This window comes from Budorcas taxicolor, chromosome 20 (genome assembly GCF_023091745.1).
Source record: "Budorcas taxicolor isolate Tak-1 chromosome 20, Takin1.1, whole genome shotgun sequence".
NCBI lineage: Eukaryota > Metazoa > Chordata > Mammalia > Artiodactyla > Bovidae > Budorcas > Budorcas taxicolor.
The window spans coordinates 41,015,128-41,037,987 of record NC_068929.1 but is presented as its reverse complement, the minus strand read 5'-3'; the positions used below and the strand labels follow the sequence as shown (position 1 = coordinate 41,037,987).

General features: G+C 40.7%; 1 protein-coding gene across 1 annotated transcript in view; it reads left to right on the top strand.

Moving 5' to 3' along the window:
* The window catches only part of SLC1A3 (solute carrier family 1 member 3), a 76,849-nt gene that overhangs the window by 15,321 nt on the left and 38,668 nt on the right, over positions 1 to 22,860 (top strand). Inside the window, exon 2 of the mRNA XM_052659133.1 lies at positions 8,090 to 8,227. Coding sequence (XP_052515093.1) covers positions 8,090 to 8,227 — 138 coding nt within the window. The remainder of the gene's footprint in view (positions 1 to 8,089; positions 8,228 to 22,860) is intronic.

Here is a 22,860-nt window from a genome sequence, read left to right as displayed (position 1 = left end):
CTGACCTTGAAGAACTTGACCACTCATAAGGTGATCTACCTACACAGGTTTGTGGTTTTGGCAGTTTACCGAGCTTGTCGATGACTGGGTCTTCATCTGAGATATAGGTGGTGCTAGTCGTGGCCTCCATGGTGTCTGCTTGTGAAAACGTGGCATCCTGCACATGCTCAAGACTGATATCATTAAGCAAGAGAATCTGAAGCATGTTTTCTTTTCATGTCTTTCCTATACCTTTGTGTACTGATGGTTTCCAAGGATTAAAATGTCTGCCCTGGAAGGAAAAGGCAGGCTACTTTAATGAATAAATTCTATTTAAGTTTAGTTAAATCATTCCATAAAAAAGGACTTGGTGTAACCATTTTTAAAAGTGACTTGATACTAATAGCCATACTGTAGGACCTTCAGCAAGTCAGAGGATCTGTGGAAGGTTCCAAGATGTGCTGGGTACCTCCGCAGCATCTTCAGCAGATCAACGCTTAGTACTCAGTTGCTTTTACGATTTAGAGATGCTTGAAGACCCAGAGGTGAGGTGCATTAGAGAACTGTCTTTAGGCAGGCTAAATGGAAGGGAAGGTACATGGAGCACTCAGAAAGAAAGAGACTGGATACAGCTGAACTGGTTATTGAGAGCGGAATAGAATCGGTGTTGGCAATGGTTGGACTCTGGGGAGTAGGATCAAATGTACCTGATATTTAGAAAGAATAATCCCTTCTTTCATCTACACTAGCTTGTCTCTTGTTCTCAGAACCTATATCGTAAGTAGAGAAGCTATCTTGCCAATTTTTTTTTTAATTATAATTTAAATTTTCTGAACTAGGCAGGATCCTACCTACCTTTGGCAATATTATTGTATCAGTACATGAGTAAATACACGAATTTAGAAATGAACTTGTAAAGCCAAGCTTTCTTAAATTGTTGCTTGAAGGATATCTAAAATTCCTACTAGCTTGGTATGGTCAAATTCAGAAGACCAAAGCGAGTTTCTCATGTTTACTGTGCATATTTTTTGTTACAATTGAATGACCAGTGTTTAAATGCATTTTAACAAAAGTCACAAAACATAATCAATACCAGTGTAAATTTGATTTGGAAGTAAGGTAAAAATTTTAAATATTTATTTAGTTACATGCTTATAAGATAAAGCATTTAAAATAGTAACAACCTTTATATGAACAAGTAGGAAAAAACCAGAGATAAACAGAGCTTTTTATAATTCCTATCTGCTATTAATACTGCTGTATCAAATAATGCACAATGAAAATTGAAGTCAAATCCTTTACCCCAAACCAAGTTCCAGGAAGATTAAAGGTTCAATATTTTAAAACCAAGTGAACTATTAGAAAAGGAAAAATATATGAAAGATTTCTCAAACTTGGGAGGGAAATTAAAGTTTATAACTCTTGAAGAGATCATCTTGAAGAGATGTCTACACATCTTTTTTATATACAGATATACAGAATACCTATATATTTTAAGTAATAATATGTGGCAAGTAAATTAGGAAAGTAGTTATAGCAAATGCCATTTTAAATATAGGCAGAGAGTAATTATCTCTATTACATTAAGAATATATACCAAATATACACACACATACATAAACTCTTAAACTATCAAAATGTAATAAATGCTTGATGAAAATACAATTGAAGGAATGGTCAAGATCACTAAATATTAAGTAAATTCAAAAGAAAACAAACATGCATACTATTTTCTCCCCTCATTCAAAAATTCTGCTTCTTTTAAACAATTTTTTATAATGCTCTCTGTTCCTAGAGGTATAGGAAATAAGCTATCTCAATTCACTAATGAATTAAACTGCTGAGCTAATCCATTGAGGAAGCAGATTGATAGCATGAATTGAGGTAGTCATACGCTTTATTTTCTTCCAGTTTTATTGAGATATAATTGACATACAGCACCATATAAGTTCAATATATACAGTGTGGGAATTCCCTGGTGACCCAATGGTTAAGACTCTGAGCTTTCACTGCTGAGAGACAGGATTCAATCTCTGGTCAGGAAACAAAGATTTCACAAGCTACACAGCTCAGCCCCATAACCCCCACAAAGATGTACAAGATAATAATTTGACTTATTGTTGTTCAGTCACTCAGTCGTGTCTGACTCTTTGCAACCCCATGGACTGCAGCATACCAGGCTTCCTTGTCCTTCATAATCTGGCAAAGTTTGCTCAAACTCAAATCCATTGAGTCGGTGATGCCATCCAACCATCTCATCCTCTGTCGTCCCCCTCTCCTCCTGCCCTCAGTCTTTCCCAGCATCAGGGTCTTTTCTAGTGAGTTGGCTCTTCACATCAGGTGGCCCCAGCAGTGGAGCTTCAGCTTCAGCATCAGTCCTTCCAATGAATATTCAGGACTGATTCCCTTTGACTGGTTTGATCTCCTTCCATCATGAAATTATTATCACAATAAGTTTGGTGAACATCCATTATCTTCCAGATACAAAAATTGAAGAAATAGAAAAATTTTTTTCCTTGTGGTAACTCAAAATTTACCGTTTTAACAGTTTTTGTATATAAGTACAGCAGTGTTAATTTATCATGTTGTCCATTACATCCCTAGTATTTCTTTGTCTCATGACTGGAAGTTTGTAGCTTTTGACCACCTTCCTCTAATTCTCCTTCCACCCACACCCTGCTTCATGTAACCACAATTCTGATCTCATTTTCCATGAGTTTGTTTTTAAAGTGAGATTGACCTACAACACTATGTTAGTTCCTGGTGTACAACATCAGTTCAGTTCAGTCGCTCAGTCGTGTCCGACTCTTTGCCACCCCATGAATCGCAGCACACCAGGCCTCCCTGTCCATCACCAACTCCTGGAGTTCACTCAGACTCACATCCATAGAGTCGGTGATGCCATCCAGCCATCTGATCCTCTGTCGTCCCCTTCTCCTCCTGCCCCCAATCCCCCCCAGCACCAGAGTCTTTTCCAATGAGTCAACTCTTCGCATGAGGTGGCCAAAGTACTGGAGTTTCAGCTTCAGCATCATTCCTTCCAAAGAACACCCAGGGCTGATCTCCTTCAGAATGGACTGGTTGGATCTCCTTGCAGTCCAAGGGACTCTTAAGAGTCTTCTCCAATACCACAGTTCAAAAGCATCAATTCTTTGGCGCTCAGCTTTCTTCACAGTCCAACTCTCACATCCCTACATGACCACTGGAAAAACCATAGCCTTGACTAGACAGACCTTTGTTGGCAAAGTAATGTCTCTGCTTTTCAATATACTATCTAGGTATTTTCATACATTTAAAACTTATCCTCATGGTAAGCCTAGTTACTATTTGTCATTTTACTAAAGATATTATTTAATTATTGACTATATTACCCTACACTGTACATTTCATACCCATGACTCGTTTATTTTGTAACTGGAAGTTTATACATCTTAATCTCTCTCACGTCAGTCTCTCCTCTTCCCACCTGGTAGCCAGATTCTTTAACGCACAGGTTCCCTTTCCCTGAACCATGCTAAGCAAAATATTCCTAGATAAAAACCAGCCTTCATATATTCATAATGGAGTTTTTCATAAAGTAAAAAATGTGAAACAACAAAGTGACAACAAAAAAAAATTAGGTACATTTTGATACAATCATTAGATCTGTTATCATGAGGCTTAAAAGTGTTGTTTAATAGTAACCTTATATAGAAAAGTATTGTCTTCATGATTTCAATATATTTCACTCTGTATGGGAACATTCTGGGAGGAAACTCACAGAAGCACTAACAGTGGTTGTCTGCCCTACTGAAGAGGCAGGAGAATGAAATGTAGTCAGGAACAGGAGATCTGAATCCAAACTGCCTGGGCTTAACTCCCAGCTCTGCCACTTCAGTGACTGTTTAACTTTGATATGGAAGAGCTATTGAAATTGGACATGTTTTAAGTTCACTGTGATTAAATTTCTCTGTGAGTAAATTGGTGGTAAATTAGTACATAATTCCTGGGAATTTTTTTGAGGATTAAATATACTAATACAGGCCAGGAAAGGAAGGAGAAGGAAATGGCAACCGACTCCGGTATTCTTGCCTGGAAAACCCCATGGACAGAGGAACCTGGCAAGCTACAGTCTGTGGGGTCTCAAAGGAGTTGGATACTACTTAGTGACTAAATACAGGTAAGCACTTAACAGCAATGTTTAGCAAATAGTAAGACCTCAATAAGCATTAGCTATTTGCTGTTTAAATGGCAAAGCAAATAAAGGCAGGGTTTTGCCTGGACTTTTCTACCTTTTCCCAATCAACTTTTCTATATCAAACATGTTACTGTTATACTGAGGGAAAGCAATGAATATTTTTCTGAATGTCTTGAAAACTGGGTCAGCTGGATTTTCTAGTAAACATAGATTCAGCTCATAATTGAGATATCATAGATTCAGCTCATGATTGGGATATCACAGTATATAATCAAATGGATACTTCATTGCTGCTGGAATCCAAGAATTGAAATTGGAAGTTACAGTAACAACTGAAATGAACTTTATGTCTCATTTTATAAGAAGTTAGGATGGCTCAGTTTCCTTAAAGGAAAGATTGCTTCCTTTGGAAAAACTTGTGTCTACACAGTATTCACTTCCCCAACCTCTAGCCTCTAGACTACTCAGTACTTCTCTATAACTCACATGTTTTAGTAATAACAGGGAAAAATTTTTTAAAATATTTATAATAATGAAATAAGCACATTTCAGGGGACAAGGGTTAGCAAACACCCTCTTCCAACAACAGAAGAGAAGACTCTACACATGGACATCACCAGACAGCCAACACCAAAATCAGATTGATTATATTCTTTGCAGCCAAAGATGGAAAAGCTCTATACAGTCAGCAAAAACAAGACCAGGAGTTGACTGTGGCTCAGATCATGAACTCCTTATTGTCAAATTCAGACTTGAAGAAAGTAGGGAAAACCACTAGACCATTCAGGTATGACCTAAATCAAATCCCTTACGATTGTACAGTGGAAGTGAGAAATAGATTTATGGAACTAGATCTGATAGACAGAGTGCCTGATGAACTATGGGCGGAGGTTCGTAACATTGTATAGGAGACAGGGATCAAGACCATGCCCAAGAAAAAGAATTGCAAAAAAGCAAAATGGCTGTCTGAGGAGGCCTTACAAATAGCTGTGAAAAGAAGAGATGTGAAAAGCAAAGGAGAAAAGGAAAGATATACCCGTTTGAATGTAGAGTTCCAAAGAATAGCAAGGAGAGATAAGAAAGCCTTCCTCAGTGATCAGTGCAAAGAAATAGAGGAAAACTAGAAAGACTAGAGATCTCTTCAAGAAAATTAGAGATACCAAGGGAACATTTCATGCAAAGATGGGCTCGATAAAGGACAGAAATGGCATGGACCTAACAGAAGCAGAAGATATTAAGAAGAGGTGGCAGGAATACACAGAACTGTACAAAAAAGATCTTCACGACCCAGATAATCATGATGGTGTGATCACTCACCTAGAGCCACACATCCTGCAATGTAAAGTCAAGTGGGCCTTAGGAAGCATCACTATGAACAAAGCTAGTGGAGGTGATGGAATCCCAGCTGAGCTATTTCAAATCCTGAAAGATGATGCTGTGAAAGTGCTGCACTCAATATGCCAGCAAATATGGAAAAGTCAGCAGTGGCCACAGGACTGGAGAATTGTACTCATCTCACACGCTAGTAAAGTCATGCTCAAAATTCTCCAAGCCAGGCTTCAGCAATACGTGAACCATGAACTTTCAGATGTTCAAGCTGGTTTTAGAAAAGGCAGAGGAACCAGAGATTAAATTGCCAACATCATCGAAAAAGCAAGAGAGTTCCAGAAAAACATCTATTTCTGCTTTATTGACTATGCCAAAGCCTTTGACTGTGTGGATCACAATGAACTGTGAAAAATTCTGAAAGAGATGGGAATACTAGACCACCTGACCTGCCTCTTGAGAAATCTGTATGCAAGTCAGGAAGCAACAGTTAGAACTGAACATGGAACAACAGACTGGTTCCAAACAGGAAAATGAGCATGTCAAGGCTGTATGTTGTCACCCTGCTTATTTAACTTCTATGCAGAGCACATCATGAGAAACACTGGGCTGGAAGAAGCTGGAATCAAGATTGCTGGGAGAAATATCAATAACCTCAGATATGCAGATGACACCACCCTTATGGCAGAAAGTGAAGAGGAACTAAAAAGCCTCTTGATGAAAGTGAAAGAGGAAAGTGAAAAAACAGGCTTAAAACTCAGCATTCAGAAAACTAAGATCATGGCATCTGGTCCCATCACTTCATGGCAAATATATGGGGTAACAGTCGAAACAGTGTCAGACTTTATTTTGGGGGGCTCCAAAATCACTGCAGGTGGTGACTGCAGCCATGAAACTGAAAGATGCTTGCTCCTTGGAAGAAAAGCTATGACCAACCTAGACAGCATATTAAAAAGCAGAAACATTACTTTGCCAACAAAGGTCTGTCTAGTCAAGGCTATGGCTTTTCCAGTAGTCATGTATGGATGTGAGAGTTGGACTATAAAGAAAGCTGAGTGCCGACGAATTGATGCCTTTGAACTGTGGTGTTGGGGAAGACTCTTAAAGTCCCTTGGACTGCAAGGAGATCCAGCCAGTCCATCCTAGAGGAGATCAGTCTTGGGTGTTCATTGGAAGGACTGATGTTGAAGCTGAAACTCCAATCCTTTGGCTACCTGATGCGAAGAGCTGACTCATTTGAAAAGACCCTGATGCTGGGAAAGATTGAAGGCGGGGGCAGAACGGGACGACAGAGGATGATATGGTTGGATGGCATCACTGACTCAATGGACATGGGTTTGGGTGAATTCCGGGAGATGGTGGTGGACAGGGAGGCCTGGCGTGCCATGGTCCATGGGGTCTTGAAGTCAGACACAATTGAGCGACTGAACTAAACTGAACTGAGGTGGAGTCTGGAAAGTTAATTAGGGAAAGGGGAGAGGGAATGAATTTATTCACTACATTTGTTAATTTCTAAACATTTCCAATGGTATCATGCATAATTTGATTTGCATATAAATTATTAAATATTTTGAAATTCTATTTATTTATTTTTGGCTCCACTGGGTCTTCATTGCTTCGCTTGACTTTCTCTAGTTGTGGCAAGCAGGGGTTACACTCTAGTTGCAGAGTGCATGCTTCTCATTGCAGAGCACAGGCTCTTGGGTGTGCGGGCTTCAGTAGATGATCTCATGGACCTTAAAGTGTGGGCTCAGTAGGTGTGGTATACAGGCTTATTTGCCCCTCAGCATGTGTAATCTTCCTGGACCAGGGATTGAACCATGTCCCCTGCATTGGCAGACAGATTCTTAACCACCAGAGCACCACAGAGTACTTCATTTTGATATTTTTTAAAGTTCCAGGAGCAGAGTCAAATTAAGGGAAAAATTGCTTTCTCTCTCTCCTATTATCCCCTAAGTTTTTCAGGGAAGATTTTTGGAAAAAGTGGTAATTTTGAAATCCTCTCTGGCCAGCAACTAGCAAGTCCAGGATAGTTGCCAAGGCAATATCAGGACCACGTAGACAGAAAGTGTGGGGTGTAGATAGGGGGATGATGAAACTGGATTCACAGTGTGAGCAAGAGGAGGTTTTTTTTTTTTAATTGTAAAAAATAAAATTACACTACCCTTTATAAATGGTTATGCCAGCAGTTCTAACATCTGTTGTTACAAAGGAACGTGAATATAATAAGCCTTTTCCCCCTGTATTGCCTTGTGTATGGGAACATCCTTTGTTTCCTAGATATGCCCCAGTCTTTATAACTTTGTCCTGGGCCATGTCAAAATTGGTTGCAAGGTAGACAAAGAAATTTTTCATTGGCTAAGACCAGGAACATTTTTTTCTCTAACTTCTATCTGAAGCCCTGAATTCTGCCAGACCCTTTGAGATTATGGTTGAAAAGGCAGGCAACACCCCTTGCAGCAAAGCAGCACAAATATTTGCTGCTTAAATAAATTGATTCTTGTTAGACAGGCATGATCACCAGCCAAATTCTTGCATAGTTTTCTAGGCTTGTTACACTTTCAAGAAAGACTCAACTTTTCTTCCTTGTTTTTCTTTTTCCTTCAGGTACAATCCTTGGATTTACCCTCCGACCATACAGAATGAGCTACCGGGAAGTCAAGTACTTCTCTTTTCCTGGGGAGCTACTGATGAGGATGCTACAGATGCTGGTGTTACCACTCATTATCTCCAGTCTTGTCACAGGTACCCTATGCAGTTTTGTTTTGTTTTTTCATGTGTGCTTATTGCCAAAGATCGCTTAGAAAAACAAACGCTTTAGGTTTCTGCTGGATGCATGCTCTGTTCTAGAAAATAAAAGTCCCTTCAAAATGATGGAAAGGAAGCTTCAGTAATGCATGAATGATTATAACTTTCATATTTTACCAATCACAAGAGGAAACGGATTTGAACCGCCACGTAATCTGGTCTGCCTCACTACGAAAGAGGCACCCTGCTAGACACTACACCACCAGCCTTCTCTGCCCACAGCGATGTAGTTGACAACAGCGTACAACAGGTCTGTTTTCTCACCCTCTTATCCCACCCAGATAACATCTGGTTGGACAGCCTATTAGCTATTGATGCAAGAATGCTTGTTCTCAGAGCCACCACGACTTGAGCGGGAGCCTTCTTGGAAGCCTCATCAAGAGGTAATGCCCACGACACACTCACCAACTCTCCTGCCACCAACACTGTATCTTTTCCTGGTGAACCCGCATGACTTCTCCATTGTCCCCCACCCCCGTTGCCTTTTACGCTGGTGGGAGAATGGGGAGGGGGTGGGAGATTTCCCCATCCAAACACTTTGTCAGTTGACACTTGGATTGTCGAGGCGTGGAAGCTTGGCAGGATAGGATTCTTATTCTCTATGAACGCGAAATAACGATTTACGCCTGCGTGGGAAACGGTTTAAGAGTACGTGTGATTGGTGAATACGAACAGAGCTAAAAGTTTTAGAAAAATGTTTCTGTACGTTCCTCCCTGCCCACTGTTCTCTTTCCCCACAGCACATCTCTGACTTGGAGAAGGAATATCCGTAGACACTACCCCCAGCAGGATGGTTTCTGGGTTTGTAGCTCAAGCCCAGACCTCAGGTATTACTAGCCCTGTTTTCTTTTCCGTCCTTGGCTTACTGTCCACCCTTAGGCAGATCATTCTGTGAGCTGGCTCTCAGCATCTTTTCACCTCCCAGGGAGTTCGCAAGGATGTTTATAATCTCCTTTCAAGATCTCTGTGTAAAAAGACCTTCATAGCACAACTCAAAAGTCTTGAGGCAAGATTCTGACTGCTTCATGCCTTGGAGGGCTGGCCATTACTTGGAACAGAAACTACGTCAGTTTCTTTTTTTTTCCCCAATGCCTTGCAGATCTCTGCCGGCTTCCACTCGCTCAGGTCTTCAAACAAGTGATTGCATGTACATAAAGCTCCCATTGGAGGATGAGTTGCCCATAAAACAGTCATGTAGACAGGATGATTTGGAGTACTTATTTTTGAAATTGGTCTGGCCCATTGCTGACCAGAGGTAATCATAGCCAGCCACGATTCTTATCAGAGAAGCTACATTCATACTGAGGTGAGGGCACATCCTCATTATGCATTTGCTGCCGTTTTTCTGGGAAGCAAGTTCTTGCAGCAAGCACTCAGAGGACAGAACTCATATCCACCATTTTGTTTAGTGGAACAGGGAGTCCCTTCCCACCACCCTATGGCTAGAGTCTGAATTGAGTACCTGCAGTTTTCCTGGATGCAAACTGAGGGTCCTGTGTTCGTTTATGCTCTCTCTTCAATGGTGAGGCTGGTGTTTAGAGATTTCTGCTTTCTGATAATTGTGCTTTAAAAAAAAAACCCCACTGTGTTACCCTTTATAAGAGGAGAGCCCTTGTTCAGTACAACTAGAGAAAATATTAGTTCCCTTTAGGAATCTTTTGAAGTAGAACTCCCTAGTGTTTTCTCATACTTAATACATCAACTTTGTTGCAGGAATAAGAACTTTGGTTGAGTAATTTTTCAGGGAAAAAACAGCAACAACACTATGAGGCAGTCCCTCTGCTTGGTTAAAAAGAAACTGTGTGTAAACCTTGGAGAAATTATCAACATTTATGATACTAGTGTTAAAGAGAAAGGAATTTTAAACTTTGAACAACCAGTATAAAATGAACCTTAAAAGGTAACTTAATTGCAAGTTGGGGATGCCACCACTTGGGACCATTAAAAGAATCTCAGTTCTTTTCTAGGACTGTTAAGGCAAGGGACATAATTACGTTTGCTAAAGATCTTTTCAAGGTGTTAGTCTCAAAGGAATAATTTCTAAGCTACATGATAATTTAGATACTTATGATCAATTGGAATGAATGATAGATTCAATAAGAATTTCTTTCATGATTCGAAGTGCTGTGATTCTAAACCAAAGCAGCATGTAATCCAGTGTAAATAAGGAGGTCCCCTTTGGGGACTTTTGCAAATTACACGTACACAAGAGAATCTCTGTGTGTGTTGGGAAGCATTGCTGGAGAATGTGTTGGGAAGCATTACTGGAGAATGTGTTGGGAAGCATTACTGGAGAATGTGTTGGGAGAGGACAAAGTGAGGGCCCAATATTTTAGAATGGAAACGCAAGCTCAAATGCCTCCAGTGACCAAGCAGGTGAGGGATCTTCATATATGAAGCTCTCCTTTCAGGTTCCTTCTTGTTTTCCTACTTGATAGAGTCGTGGATACGGGGAAATATTTCTCTTCAATGGGAAAGGTAACAGGGATGAGTGTGATGATAAATGGAAAGCGACTGCAGAACAGTTAGACAAAGGAAGGAAAGGAGGTGATTATGATCTGAAAACTATCAACTCCATCCAGTTGTTGCCATGTGTCAATAAGGGCCAAATCTTCCAATTTTTCAAAAGAATCCAGAAATCCAAAAATTGATAAGAACCTAGATTTTTTTTAAAAATTCATTTATTTTTGGCTGTGCTGGGTCTTTACTGCTCTGCACAGGTTTTCTTTACTTGAAGTGAGCAGGCTTCTCATTGCAATGGCTTCTCTTGTTGCAAAGCACAGGCTCTAGAGCATGAGCTAAGTAGCTGTGGCACACAGGCTTAGTTGCTCCACAGCATGTGGGATCTTCCTGGACCAGGGATTGAACCCATGTCTCTTGCAGGGACAGGCAGATTCTTAACCACTGGGTCACTAGGGAAGTCCAGAAGCTAGATGTTTTTAAACCTTGACATAGGTAACAGAACAAAACAGTGCAAGCCAAACAAAGCACATCCGCAGGCTCAGTCCAACACTTAGGCTACCAATACTGGGACTCAGGTTTCAGTGTCGGTGCTATTAATTCTAAGAACGCACTGATAGACTTGTACATGCATCAGCCTATCGCCGGGTTTCATATGTTGCCTTATTGCACTGTTGGCAGTTCCTTGTCAAAGCTTAACTTAACATGGAATCAGCTACTGAACGCCACTAAACAAGCAACTGTTGGAAAATCTCTCCATCTTCTGTGTTATAAGTATGTTGTGTCCTGGCCATGCTGGCCTTTTCGGCCCCCATTGGGAACACGAGAACTCAGCACTCTTTAAGTTCAAAAGTCAGTCCCAGAGTCTGTGCAGACAGAACTTGGAATGCATGAAACCCTTACTGCATTGCCTGCATTTTGTTTTAGAAGGTTCTGTGTGTTGTTTTTTCCTTAATTAGTTAACTAATATATTTTAGGCTGTGCTGGGTGGTCGTTGCTGCATCGGCTTTTCTCTAGTTGTGGAGAAACCTTGGGTGCAGTGTGCAGGTTTCTCCTTGTTGTGGGTTCTCTTGTGGAGCACGGGCTGTAGGGTGCATGAGCTTCCGTGGTTTCGGCAGGTGGGCTCAGAGTTGCGGCAGGTGGGCTCAATAGCTGCAGTTCCTGGGCCCTAGAGCTCAGGCTCAGTGGCTGTGGCTCATGGGCTCTGGAGTGCACGGGCTTCAGCGGTTGTGTACGCAGTTTCTAGAACACTGGGTTGATAGTTGTGGCCCATGAGCTTAGTTGCTCCACGGCCTGTGGGATCTTCCCGGAGCAGGGATCCAACCTGCAACTCCTGCACCTGCAGGCAGATTCTTGACCAGTGAGCCACCAGAGAAGCCTGGTTCTGTATGTTTTTAATCACATGTAAAGTCTGAGTGAACTCTGAGAGTTGGTGATGGACAGGGAGGCCTGGCATGCTGCGATTCATGGGGTCACAAAGAGTCAGACACGACTGAGCGACTGAACTGAACTGAACTGAAACTCTGAGAAATTTAAGTTAGATTTTCACACTTGGAACATCCCTCTTGGTGAATTGTGGCACTAGAGACCCTGTAAGTCATGTTCTCCTTTTCTCAAATTTGAAATTTCAATCCTTCCGAACATCCTTGGTATGTATTAGCATTCCAGAAGCTGCCAGAGAGAAGCCGGGAGAAAGCCTAACGGCTAGATTTGTACTCAAGTACCTATTTTTTTGAACAAAAGGAATACATCTGTGCCAACGTACCACACAATAAAATGGGGAGTTGGCACCAATTTCTATTGATTTGGTCAAGATAGACAGCCAGACTGGATATTTCATGCCAGAAATATGAGTTGGTTTGACTGACTTAACCCTGATTAAATTCACTAGACAATAGTTAAACTCCATTTTAGGTTGCTCTGTGTAGATATAGCTACCACCTCACCTCCTCCTTACTTTGGATTCTTTTCAGAAAACTAGTGCTTTCTTTTCTCATTCTGAGTGATTCCTGCTCAATCTCTTACCCTGCAAGAAATCTTCTGTGTCTCCAGCTTTCTGGAAGGGGAAAGCATCCCTTTTGACAAATGATCTTCCAAATCTGTAGACCTGTGAATTCAGTGAAATATAGGACTTCAGTATAGGTGAAGCCAACAAGCTCCATTCAGCAAAGGGCTCCCTTACTTGAGAAAACAGAAGGAGAGACAGTGAATGGTGAACCTCAAAATATGGCCCCTTATTGTCAAAGAAAAGACAACTACAAGAAGAACGATCTAAAGTTTTGTCATTTCATTTAACACAAGAGGGCAAGCAATGAGCTAGACGATTCTTGGTTCTTGGACATATGAAGGTTTTGTGAAGGTCTTGCAAAAATGAAAGCCAAAACACATAAGAAAAATTTACTATTTTAAATGACACATTGTCGTGGCTGAGGGGTATCACTGAGGCCATGATGAAATACTCCAGGTGCTTATGTACAAGAAAAGGGAGAGTAGATTTCTTTCCTTTTTTCCCTACACATACATTTCATTGAAGAAGGAAATATATCTATCTGTGGTGGGGAGGAGTGTCTTTGAGCCTTCTTTTCATTCTCTGTAAACTGAGTTCATTCATGGTATCTGTGTCATGGGTCTGTTCTGAGGATTTATGCTTGGCACACAGTTCAGTTCAGTTCAGCTCGGTTGTGTCCCACTCTTTGTGACCCCATGGACTGCAGCACGCCGGGCCTCCCTGTTCATCACCAACTCCTGGAGTTCACCCAAACCCATGTCCATTGAGTCGGTGATGCCATCCAACCATCTCATCCTCTGTCGTTCCCTTCTCCTCCTGCCTTCAATCTTTCCCAGCATCAGGGTCTTTTCAAATGAGTCAGCTCTTCACATCAGGTGGCCAAAGGATTGGAGTTTCAGCTTCAACACCAGTCCTTCCAATGAATATTTAGGACTGATTTCCTTTAGGATGGACTGGTTGGATCTCCTTGCAGTCCAAGGGACTCTCAAGAGTCTTCTCCAACACCACAGTTCAAAAGCATCAATTCTTCGGTGCTCAACTTTCTTTATAGTCCAACTCTCACATCCATACATGTCTACTGGAAAAACCATAGCCTTGACTAGACGGGCCTTTGTTGGCAAAGTAATGTCTCTGCTTTTTAATGTGCTGTCTAGGTTGTACATGCTCAGTTACTGGTAGCTACTGGTGGTAAGGATAGCAGCAGTAAGAGCTGTCCTGGTCCACACAGTATGAGTGAAAATTCTAGAACAAGAAGAGAGTGCTTCAGTGATCATTTTCCTATTAAAGGTTGATTAAAGAAACCATGAAGTTAATCGAGTAGCAACTGGGAGCCAGGGAGAATTCCTTCCTCTCCACCGGAAGGGACTGGTTTCTGCCCTGCAGTGTGGGACGGGATGACCTTACTACGGCTGCATCATTCTAAATATTATCATTGGTTATACAACTGCCCAGTCCTTTCTGAGCAACGAGGCCCCAGTGTGCAGCACCCTGGAATCCACAGGCCAGCAAAGTCTACTTGTTGCTTATATGCCACGAGCGAAGCCTTCCTGGCTAATCAAAAATTGGACAAGTGGAGTCTGTCTCAACACAATGCTTGGCAGCCTAGAAACAAGCCACCCAGAAAGCAACTTTGGTCCAGTTCATTTGAAGCCAGCAGGTTGGCCCCACTTCATTTTCTCTCTAGATCTGTTGACAAACATGGGGAGGGAGGCTGAATTACATCCACAGAGACAGAGAGATTGTAACATATAATAGGAAGACCCACCTGAGGGCTGAAGAGATCACCTGGCTTTTTTTTTTTTTTTTTTTTGCATCCTGTAGAAAGGAAATCTGGGAAACTAAATACTCTTTATTTATTTTTAGTGGATTTGGGTTTTGTTAAAAGGTAGGCCAGATTATTTAAGTCTAGCTGTCCCAGAAAATATCTACCTTTCCATCACAAATAATTTCATTCAATAAGCACTTGAATTTTTTTTTTCATGTTCCAGACACTTTTCTAGGACATGAGGATGACACAGAACTTCCCTGGCAGTCCAGTGGTTAAGCCTCTCACTTCCACTGCAGGGGGTACAGGTTCGATCCCTGGTCGCCGAAGTAGGATCCCAAATGCTTCAAGGCACAGCCAAAAAAAGTTTGTTTTTTTTTTTAAATGAGGAAGACAAAACCCCTGACTTAAGGAGTTCAGAGTCTGGTGGGAGACTTGCAGTGGCAGTGTCATGGATGGGGACAGTGACCCAGGGAGGAAGAGCCCAGGGAGGGACAAAGAGGCCAACTGTACTCCCCAGGTTTCAGGCTCCCTAGTCAGGAAGCAACTCTACTAGCAGAGAAGAAGCTGTTTAGGTCGTTGTTCCTACACTTGGCTCACCATTAAACACTGCAAGAGCCGGAGGTTGGGCCCTGGGCAGCTCCCAGCAAAAGTAACCCTGGGATGTGTGGCCTCACAGAGGGAAGAGGCGCCTGACGGGGTTTCAGCCACAGCAACTCCTTCTGGGAGCAGAGCCTCTCGGCTCTCAGTGGGGGGCGCAGGAGATTAGGTCCCTCTGAGCTGGACGGCAGGGAGAGGATGCGCTGTGCAGTCCAGCGCCCAGAGTGGCAGCCCCCTGCCCTGCACCCTGGAAGGCGGCCTGCAGCCGCTGCCTGAAAGTTTTGTGCATCCATAGTCCAAGCTTAAGTTGAACTTGTCTCCTGTGAGGTCCAGGGAGAAATAGAGGATGACAGTTTGGACGGTGTCAGGAAAGCACTTGAGCACAGCCTCGAATTTTGCTGCCAGTTCTTCTCAGGTGCCCGGTCCTCCTAGGCCCTTCACCAACCTGGTTGCCTTCCACGTCCCCTTGTGTTCCCAGAGTTGAGCCCAGTGTTCCAGGTGTCACATGACCAGGTCAGGGCAGTCACCAGACCCAGTCCTCTGCTCATACCGACTGGGGTGGGATCAGCTGTCATCAGTGGCAACAGACCCCTGGCTCAGAGGAGTTCAGCCTATGGTCACCTAACCCCTCAGAAACGAAGTTTGTGGAGAAGTTTTTGTGGTAAAAAATCGAACAGTTCTTGAAAAATTATAAGGCCCAGGCTCAAGGCTTTCCTAGAAAGTTTAGGCTTCTATGACTTGGGAATTCTCTGTGAAATTTCAGCAGCTTCAAGGTAGGTAGCCTACAGTTTTGATGAGTTCCGGCTTGTAAGACATTTTTGAAAGTTTCTTTAATAAAATTAAAAAAAAAAAAGATTTAAAGCTTCTTTCAAAGTTAAATTAGATGGCTGGATGGCATCACGGACTCGATGGACGTGAGTGAGTTTGAGTGAACTCCGGGAGTTGGTGATGGACAGGGAGGCCTGGCGTGCTGCAATTCATGGGGTCGCAAAGAGTCAGACACGACTGAGCGACTGAACTGAACTGAACTGATTCTCTAAGAAAAATAAGATCCCCAAACCCCGGCCCCTACCCCCCACCCCCGGCTTATGTTACCAATCTGGTAATTTCTTTCAAACCACTCTGAAACTGCAGGTCTGTGGGCGGTGCTGAAAACAGATGCTTTTATTCTGCTGATATGATAATGGTTTTCAATAGAGCAAGGATGAATCCTGACTGGAGATTTGTGCTTGAGGACACACACAGACAACCAGTTTATTAACTTTGATTTGAATGGATTTCTGCTAAGAAAACTGCTTACCTTGAAAGTGACTGGGGAAACTGCCTTCAGTTATAAATTATGCATGTCCCATAAAGCCAAGTAAAAAGGTGCTGGAGTATCTGCCAGCAGAAAGAGACAGAGATAGAGACAGAAAGAGAAAAGTTTCTGTAGCTGGATAAGGCTTTCTGTGACAATGTCATGGATTGTATGTCTTCAGGGGATAGTACCCCTTCACTTTGTTCAGTGTTTAGTGGGTATTTCATGATAAGCAGAAAGAAGGCTTTTGGGGGTGATGATATTTTCTGCTGAAGGATGGATCTGCTGGAATGATCCAGCCAATTTTGAACCTGTGTAAAATCTAGCTTCCCGAGTCTTGTATTTGTGCAAATTTGTTTCTCTAGGCAAGATAAACTTCTTTTTAGCTTCTACACGGAAGATCTTTACAAAAACCCCAGATGGAAGCCAGTTTACTACCCATGAGTGCAACCTGTTTTGCTAGCCCAGCAACATCTACATTTTCAGTTAATACTGCTTTCAGATGTCCGTTTCCTGGACTCCCATGTATGGGGAAATAGGTTTTGCTGTCTTTGTGTTTAATTTGTTAAACAATTACTTGAGTTTTCATCTGAGTTTTTCTCGGAGGGAAGAAACTTCCCCTAAATTACCATGGGGGTTTCCTCTCACAGGGCGCTGGATGAAGGGAGGCCAGTGTCTGAGCTCTCTGATGCTGGGGGGAAGTAAACAAGTCAGAAGAAGCTCTTGGTTAGCCGTTTAGAAAGAGTTTTAGAAGGAAGAGCAAGGTGGCAAGATGACTGCAGACTTCCTAGATTCAGCCTGTTGAAATGACATTTATATTACCAGGACTTGTCAGTGCAGTTGAGGGAGAATATAAATATATACATACCCCAAATCTTGTCTATAGTACCCTTAGATCCTCTCCCCCACCTATACGCCTTCCCACCATTGGATTATTTTGAAGCAAATGCCAGATTCTTCGTTATGTTTCTAAAAGCAAAGAACACATAAGACAGGAATGGTATTTTAAGATAATTTTAACTTGTTTCATGTTTCGTTAATGTCCTACCCCGCCACCCCCGCACACACACACACCAAGAGCTGTCCGTCACTTTAAAAAATTGTTGCCAACCAAGTTCTTTCCTTTTGTGGTACAAACTTCTCTACCATTGCTTTACAGTAATTACCAAAATCTGCTTCCTGAGAGCATGATACATCTCTGGTATAAGATAATGCAATAAAATGTTGATGCTATGAAATTTGGGGACACAATTTTTCATTGTAGCACAATACAAGTATGTGTGTGCACACATAACTGTGTGTTTTGTCCAAAGCTCTTCCAACTCTGAAAAGTACTATGGTCTGACTGTTGCCTCAACTCTTTGTAATTTACAACTTTTCCAGAATTTCTTTCTGTACTTTATGGTATCTCACATAGATTACTTCTTGTTAAGCTATCATTTGAACGCATTGTTCTCAAAGGAATTTGTGCTAAGAGCTGAAGTTTCAATTATTTTAGAACTAACTTTCCTAAAGAATATCGCAAAATTTTCCTGAGTTGGTGTATACCATAAAATCCTTAATATCAGCATACCTTACCTACACACTAAGTATTTTGGAGTTTGGGAAAGAATGAATACATATATATGTATGGCTGAGTTGTTTTGCTGTGTACCTGAAATTATCACAACATTATTAATTGTCTACACTCCAATATAAAATAAAGAGGTTTTTTTCAAAAATAAGATGGAAACATTAATAGCTTCTATACTAGAATCTCGTAACTTTTATACTAGAATCTTGCCTTCTTTTTTTTATTTTAGAATAGAATTTGGTAGTCTTATCTTGGGTCCTATACTTAATGACATATCTGAAAGCATTCCTTTGGCATACTTAGGCTTAAAGCCAGGCCTTAATGTAGTAGTTCTTAAACATATTTAAGAATAACAAACTGGAAACTCATAACACTCTCATGGGTATATTCAAAATGCTTACATATTGAATGATGTAGGAATACATTTACTGTAAGAAAATATGACTCTTATGCAGTATAGGAACAAAACTATAAGCATATTTCCACGAATAGTATAAGCTATTAAACGAAAGCATGATTGACAGTTGCAAAGTTTGTAATATCATTTAGGTATGCATAATTTTTAAGTCTCTTTTCTGCTAGCATTCACCTAAGTAGAGGCAAGAAATACTGAAGAAAAATTTATAGTGAAAATCAAAAGAATTCGATCTACTGATTTTATTCATTTTTTTTTACCCTCTGAATTGGGCATGTGGCATCATTATTTGATCTTAGCAGAAAACAGATGTTTTATGGGAAAGTGACTGACGTCACTATATAATTTCCCATTAAATAAACATCTGAACACTAAATTTACAACTAGCAAGTGAGGTCAAGTGCCTGAAAAGTGCTGTATACACCACAGAAGCACATTTTCCATCTGTGAAGATGGATGTGTAGCAGTGTGTAGCAGTCTTTCAACTGCTAGAAACATCCTAGTTGCCAAACTTTGCCTCTATCACTACTTTCCGTTGTTCTTTGGAATGATAGAAGCCTATCTTACAATAGAAAGAGAGAGGTTTTTATCTACATGACGTTCCTAAAATTATTTCTTGGTATTGGTAGACTTAGCTTTATTTTATTTCAAAGTGGTTTTTATTTTTTAACAGTTTTGCTGAAATGTAACTCACACACATACAATTTACCCCTATTGTGTGTAATTCAGTGGTTTTTAGTGTATTCATGAGGTTGTGCACCCATCATCACATTAAAATTTTAGAACATTATTATTACCCCCTGAAAAAAAACCCACACTCCCTGGCCATCACCCCCTAGTTACTCCATTTCTCCAGCCCTAAGCAAACACCAAACTATTTCCTTTCTCTATGCATCTATCTATCCTGGACATTCCATATAAATGGATATATGGTCCTTTGTTACTAGTTCTTTCAGAGTTCATCCTTGTTGCTGTGCATGTTGGTGTTTCATTCCCCTTTATGGTCAAATGATATTTCATTTTCTGAACATCCCATACTTTATTTATCCATTCATTACTTGGTAGACTTCGGGGATTTTGTCTGTTACAGGCAGGGTGCTCTTATGAATAATGCTGCTGTAAACTTTCCTGGGCCTATGTTTTCATTTCTCTTGGGTATATACCTCAGAGTGGAACTCCTGGGACATATGATAACTCTCCTTAAAACTTTGGAAGAACTGCCAGACTGTTCTGTGTGATTTGTGCCATCTTACATCCCCACCAGCTGCATGGTGGGGTTCCAGTTTGTCTATATTCTTGCCAACACTAACCATGTCTTTTTTGGTTTGTTGGGGTTTTTGTTGTTGTTGTTTAACTTTTACCTATGTAAGATGTATGTTTTAGCTAAAACTTTTGAAGTCATAAAAGTCTCTGTATTATGACTGAATTTTCCATTTCAAAAAAGATAAAGTTCAAATATTACATCTTTGGTTGTACTAGAATAATTGTTGAAATCCTTTAAAATGTATGTGGACTCATCAATTACGACTTTTTGTTTGTATTAATTTCTTTATAGTGAATACAAATCAACTTAACTAAAAGAATAAGACAGGTGACACAGCAATGTGACTATACTTAACACCACTAAACTGTACATTTAAAAATAGTTAAGGTGGTAAATTTTATGTTATATGATCTTTAACACAAACATTTTTTAAAATAAGGTAGATGTAATTTTTTTCCAGTTTTTATTTTTAATTGGAGGATAACTGCTTTACAATATTGTATTGGTTTCTGCCGTACATAAACATGAATCAGCCATAGGTGTACATATGTCCCCTCCCTCTTGAACCTCCCTGTAACCTTCCACTCCAAAAATATGATTTTTTAAGTCAATTGTTTGAAGCATAGTTGCTTTATAATGTCGTGTTAGTTTCTATTGTATAGCAAAAATGAATCAGTCATACAAGATGTGCTATGTTAATGTTCTTTTGAAAGAGACATTCTAAATATTCGTCTAAATATTCTAAATATTTGTTTTCTTATTAATCTAATCTACCACAGCTAGAGTTTTTACACACAGCTTTCAAAGGACATCATAAACTGCTTTAATCAGATAGCTTTCTCCCTGCGCCTGGATTTACATTTGGAAATCGCAGTGTAGATGCTTGGGTTATCCAGAATGTTAAAATCTCTCCAAACTGAGACATTCTTCAATGGCCCCTGTGGTTTCCCTGAGGTGGTTGGGGGTGAGGGTGGGGGTGGAGGAAGAGACAGACTTAAGCCAGACAGAGATCCTCTGGATTCCTCCAAGGAATGTAGATACTAAGACTGGAGTGCTGATACAAATCTCACTGGTATGAAGTGGTTTTTATGAGCTGCTTCAGTGGCCTGGTACATCTTAATTTACAGAATGCCCCCCATTGCTGAAAGTTCTGTTCAGATCTTTTACAGTACTATTGAATTATGTATTCATTCTAATTCTTTGCATGATGAGCTATAATTCCAAGTCAGCTGTTTTCAGCTCAGAAGGAAAGGGTTTGCTTCCTTAGGTGTTCGCACTTGCGGAATTTAAGAAGAACCCCCTTAGTTCCATTCTTTTAGGAATCTTTCCCTTTAAAGCATGCATAAGACCTCCAATCCAGGGACTTCCCTAGTGGTCCAGTGGCTAAGACACCGTGCTCCTAATGCTGAGGACCAGGGTTTGGTTCCTGGTCAGGGAACTAGATCCCACATGCTGCAACTAAGACCTGGCTCAGCCAAATAAAGAAATATTAAAAAAAAAAAAAAAAAAAAAGACCTCCAACCCAAATTTTGAGCTGTGTCTTTGCAGAATGGCCTCTGTTGCCTTTCGACCATCAGTAAGCAAAAGTGAAGCCTGCCAACTGACCATTCTCAATAATTTGGGGGTTGTTTCATTCAGCTTCCATCTCATTTATTGAATTGCCAGGAACGAGCTTTACCTCTGTTTGATGAGCTAGTTATGGTACTGGTTATTGCTCATTTTTATGCCTGAATAGAATTATAGCCCAAGCTATTACTTGCATTGATGGTGATACACTCTTATAGATGTATAAGTAATGTGCAGGATAATTACAAATTATTCTTTTACGTTTTATTAAAGAAAACCTTAAAGACTGGTGTCAGCGAAATATAAGCCACTGACCACCCGTTAAAGAAACAAAGCTATATTGTTAAGGGAAAACTAAAGTCTGTTGGGTCTTTTGAAGTTGATGTCTCAGAGGGCGACATTGGTGCTGCTGCCAGAGACAGGATGGATTATTGGTCTGACCAAGGGAAGTCTGGAATTTTAAAGAACACTGATAGAGTATTACATGGACTATCCTTGATAACAAGGGCTGGCTTTTGTTTCACTAACAGTTGGTTTCCTCTGTTTATTTTGCTGTTTCAGATTATCCTTTCTGTGTTGAAATCCACACAAGGGCCATGAGATTAAAACCCTCAAAAAATAAACAAAATATCCCAAGCTCTTTGGAAATCTAAATGTTAGACATTGTTTAGTCATGTCTGCCCCCTCTGTGGTTAGACAAACTGCACTCTGGTATGTGTCGGCTTCATTCTGCAGCCCTGTGATTTGCTTTTGGTGGCTCTGGGCCAGTGTCCTCTCCAAGTGCAAGCTGCATGAAGGCAGACAGTGCGTCTCCCTTCTGATTAAGCTTTGCAGCCAAGCTCCCCCACAGGTGCCACACTGGCCCAGCATTGTGCATCTGTGTGTACACACTGACAGTGACAATTTAACCTCCCTGCTGGGAAATGGGTTTGGATATTAGAAGGAGAACAATTTGTGGTCTCATATTTGTGGTCTCTTAAAGGAGAATATTCCAAGTGCTTCTTAAGTCTTTGAAAACTTTCTATTTCAGTATGTCTATTTCAAGCATCCTCACAAATAATGCCCAAAGGGGTATTTTGGGGGGAGAGAAAAAGATTTCTTGACACTTTAAAGGTACAAAAGTTCTTGCCTTGGTGGAGTACAAATTTTGCTACGTGAAGGAAACAAAGGCATGGTTGGGAATTTAAATTTAAATTTTATATTACATCCATCCATGTTTATTGGGCTATTGGAGTGTAAGGGTCAGAGGTAGAATTGTTCCCTTGGGATATTTTTTGTTGAAATCATTTCTGTCCACAACCCTGGGGTCACTAGCCAAAATATATCTATCCTAGTAAAATATAGATTCCTTATGACACCGTATCATTATAAACTACACATTTGTGAGTGTTGCAATGGAATTAAACTCTGCTTACTTACTTCATACACACAGGCGGTGCAAAGAACGTTTCATGATTCTGCATAAGTAAGTTTTAGGTTTTCATTTGTTTTCTTTAATTACCCCCACTGGAAATATGTGGTTCTTCTTTTGTATGCACCAAGTAAGAATCTAATTTGACCATTTTCCTCTTAAAATACTTTGTGAGTCCTGTGAGTACTCAACTAACACTCACTGTTAACCA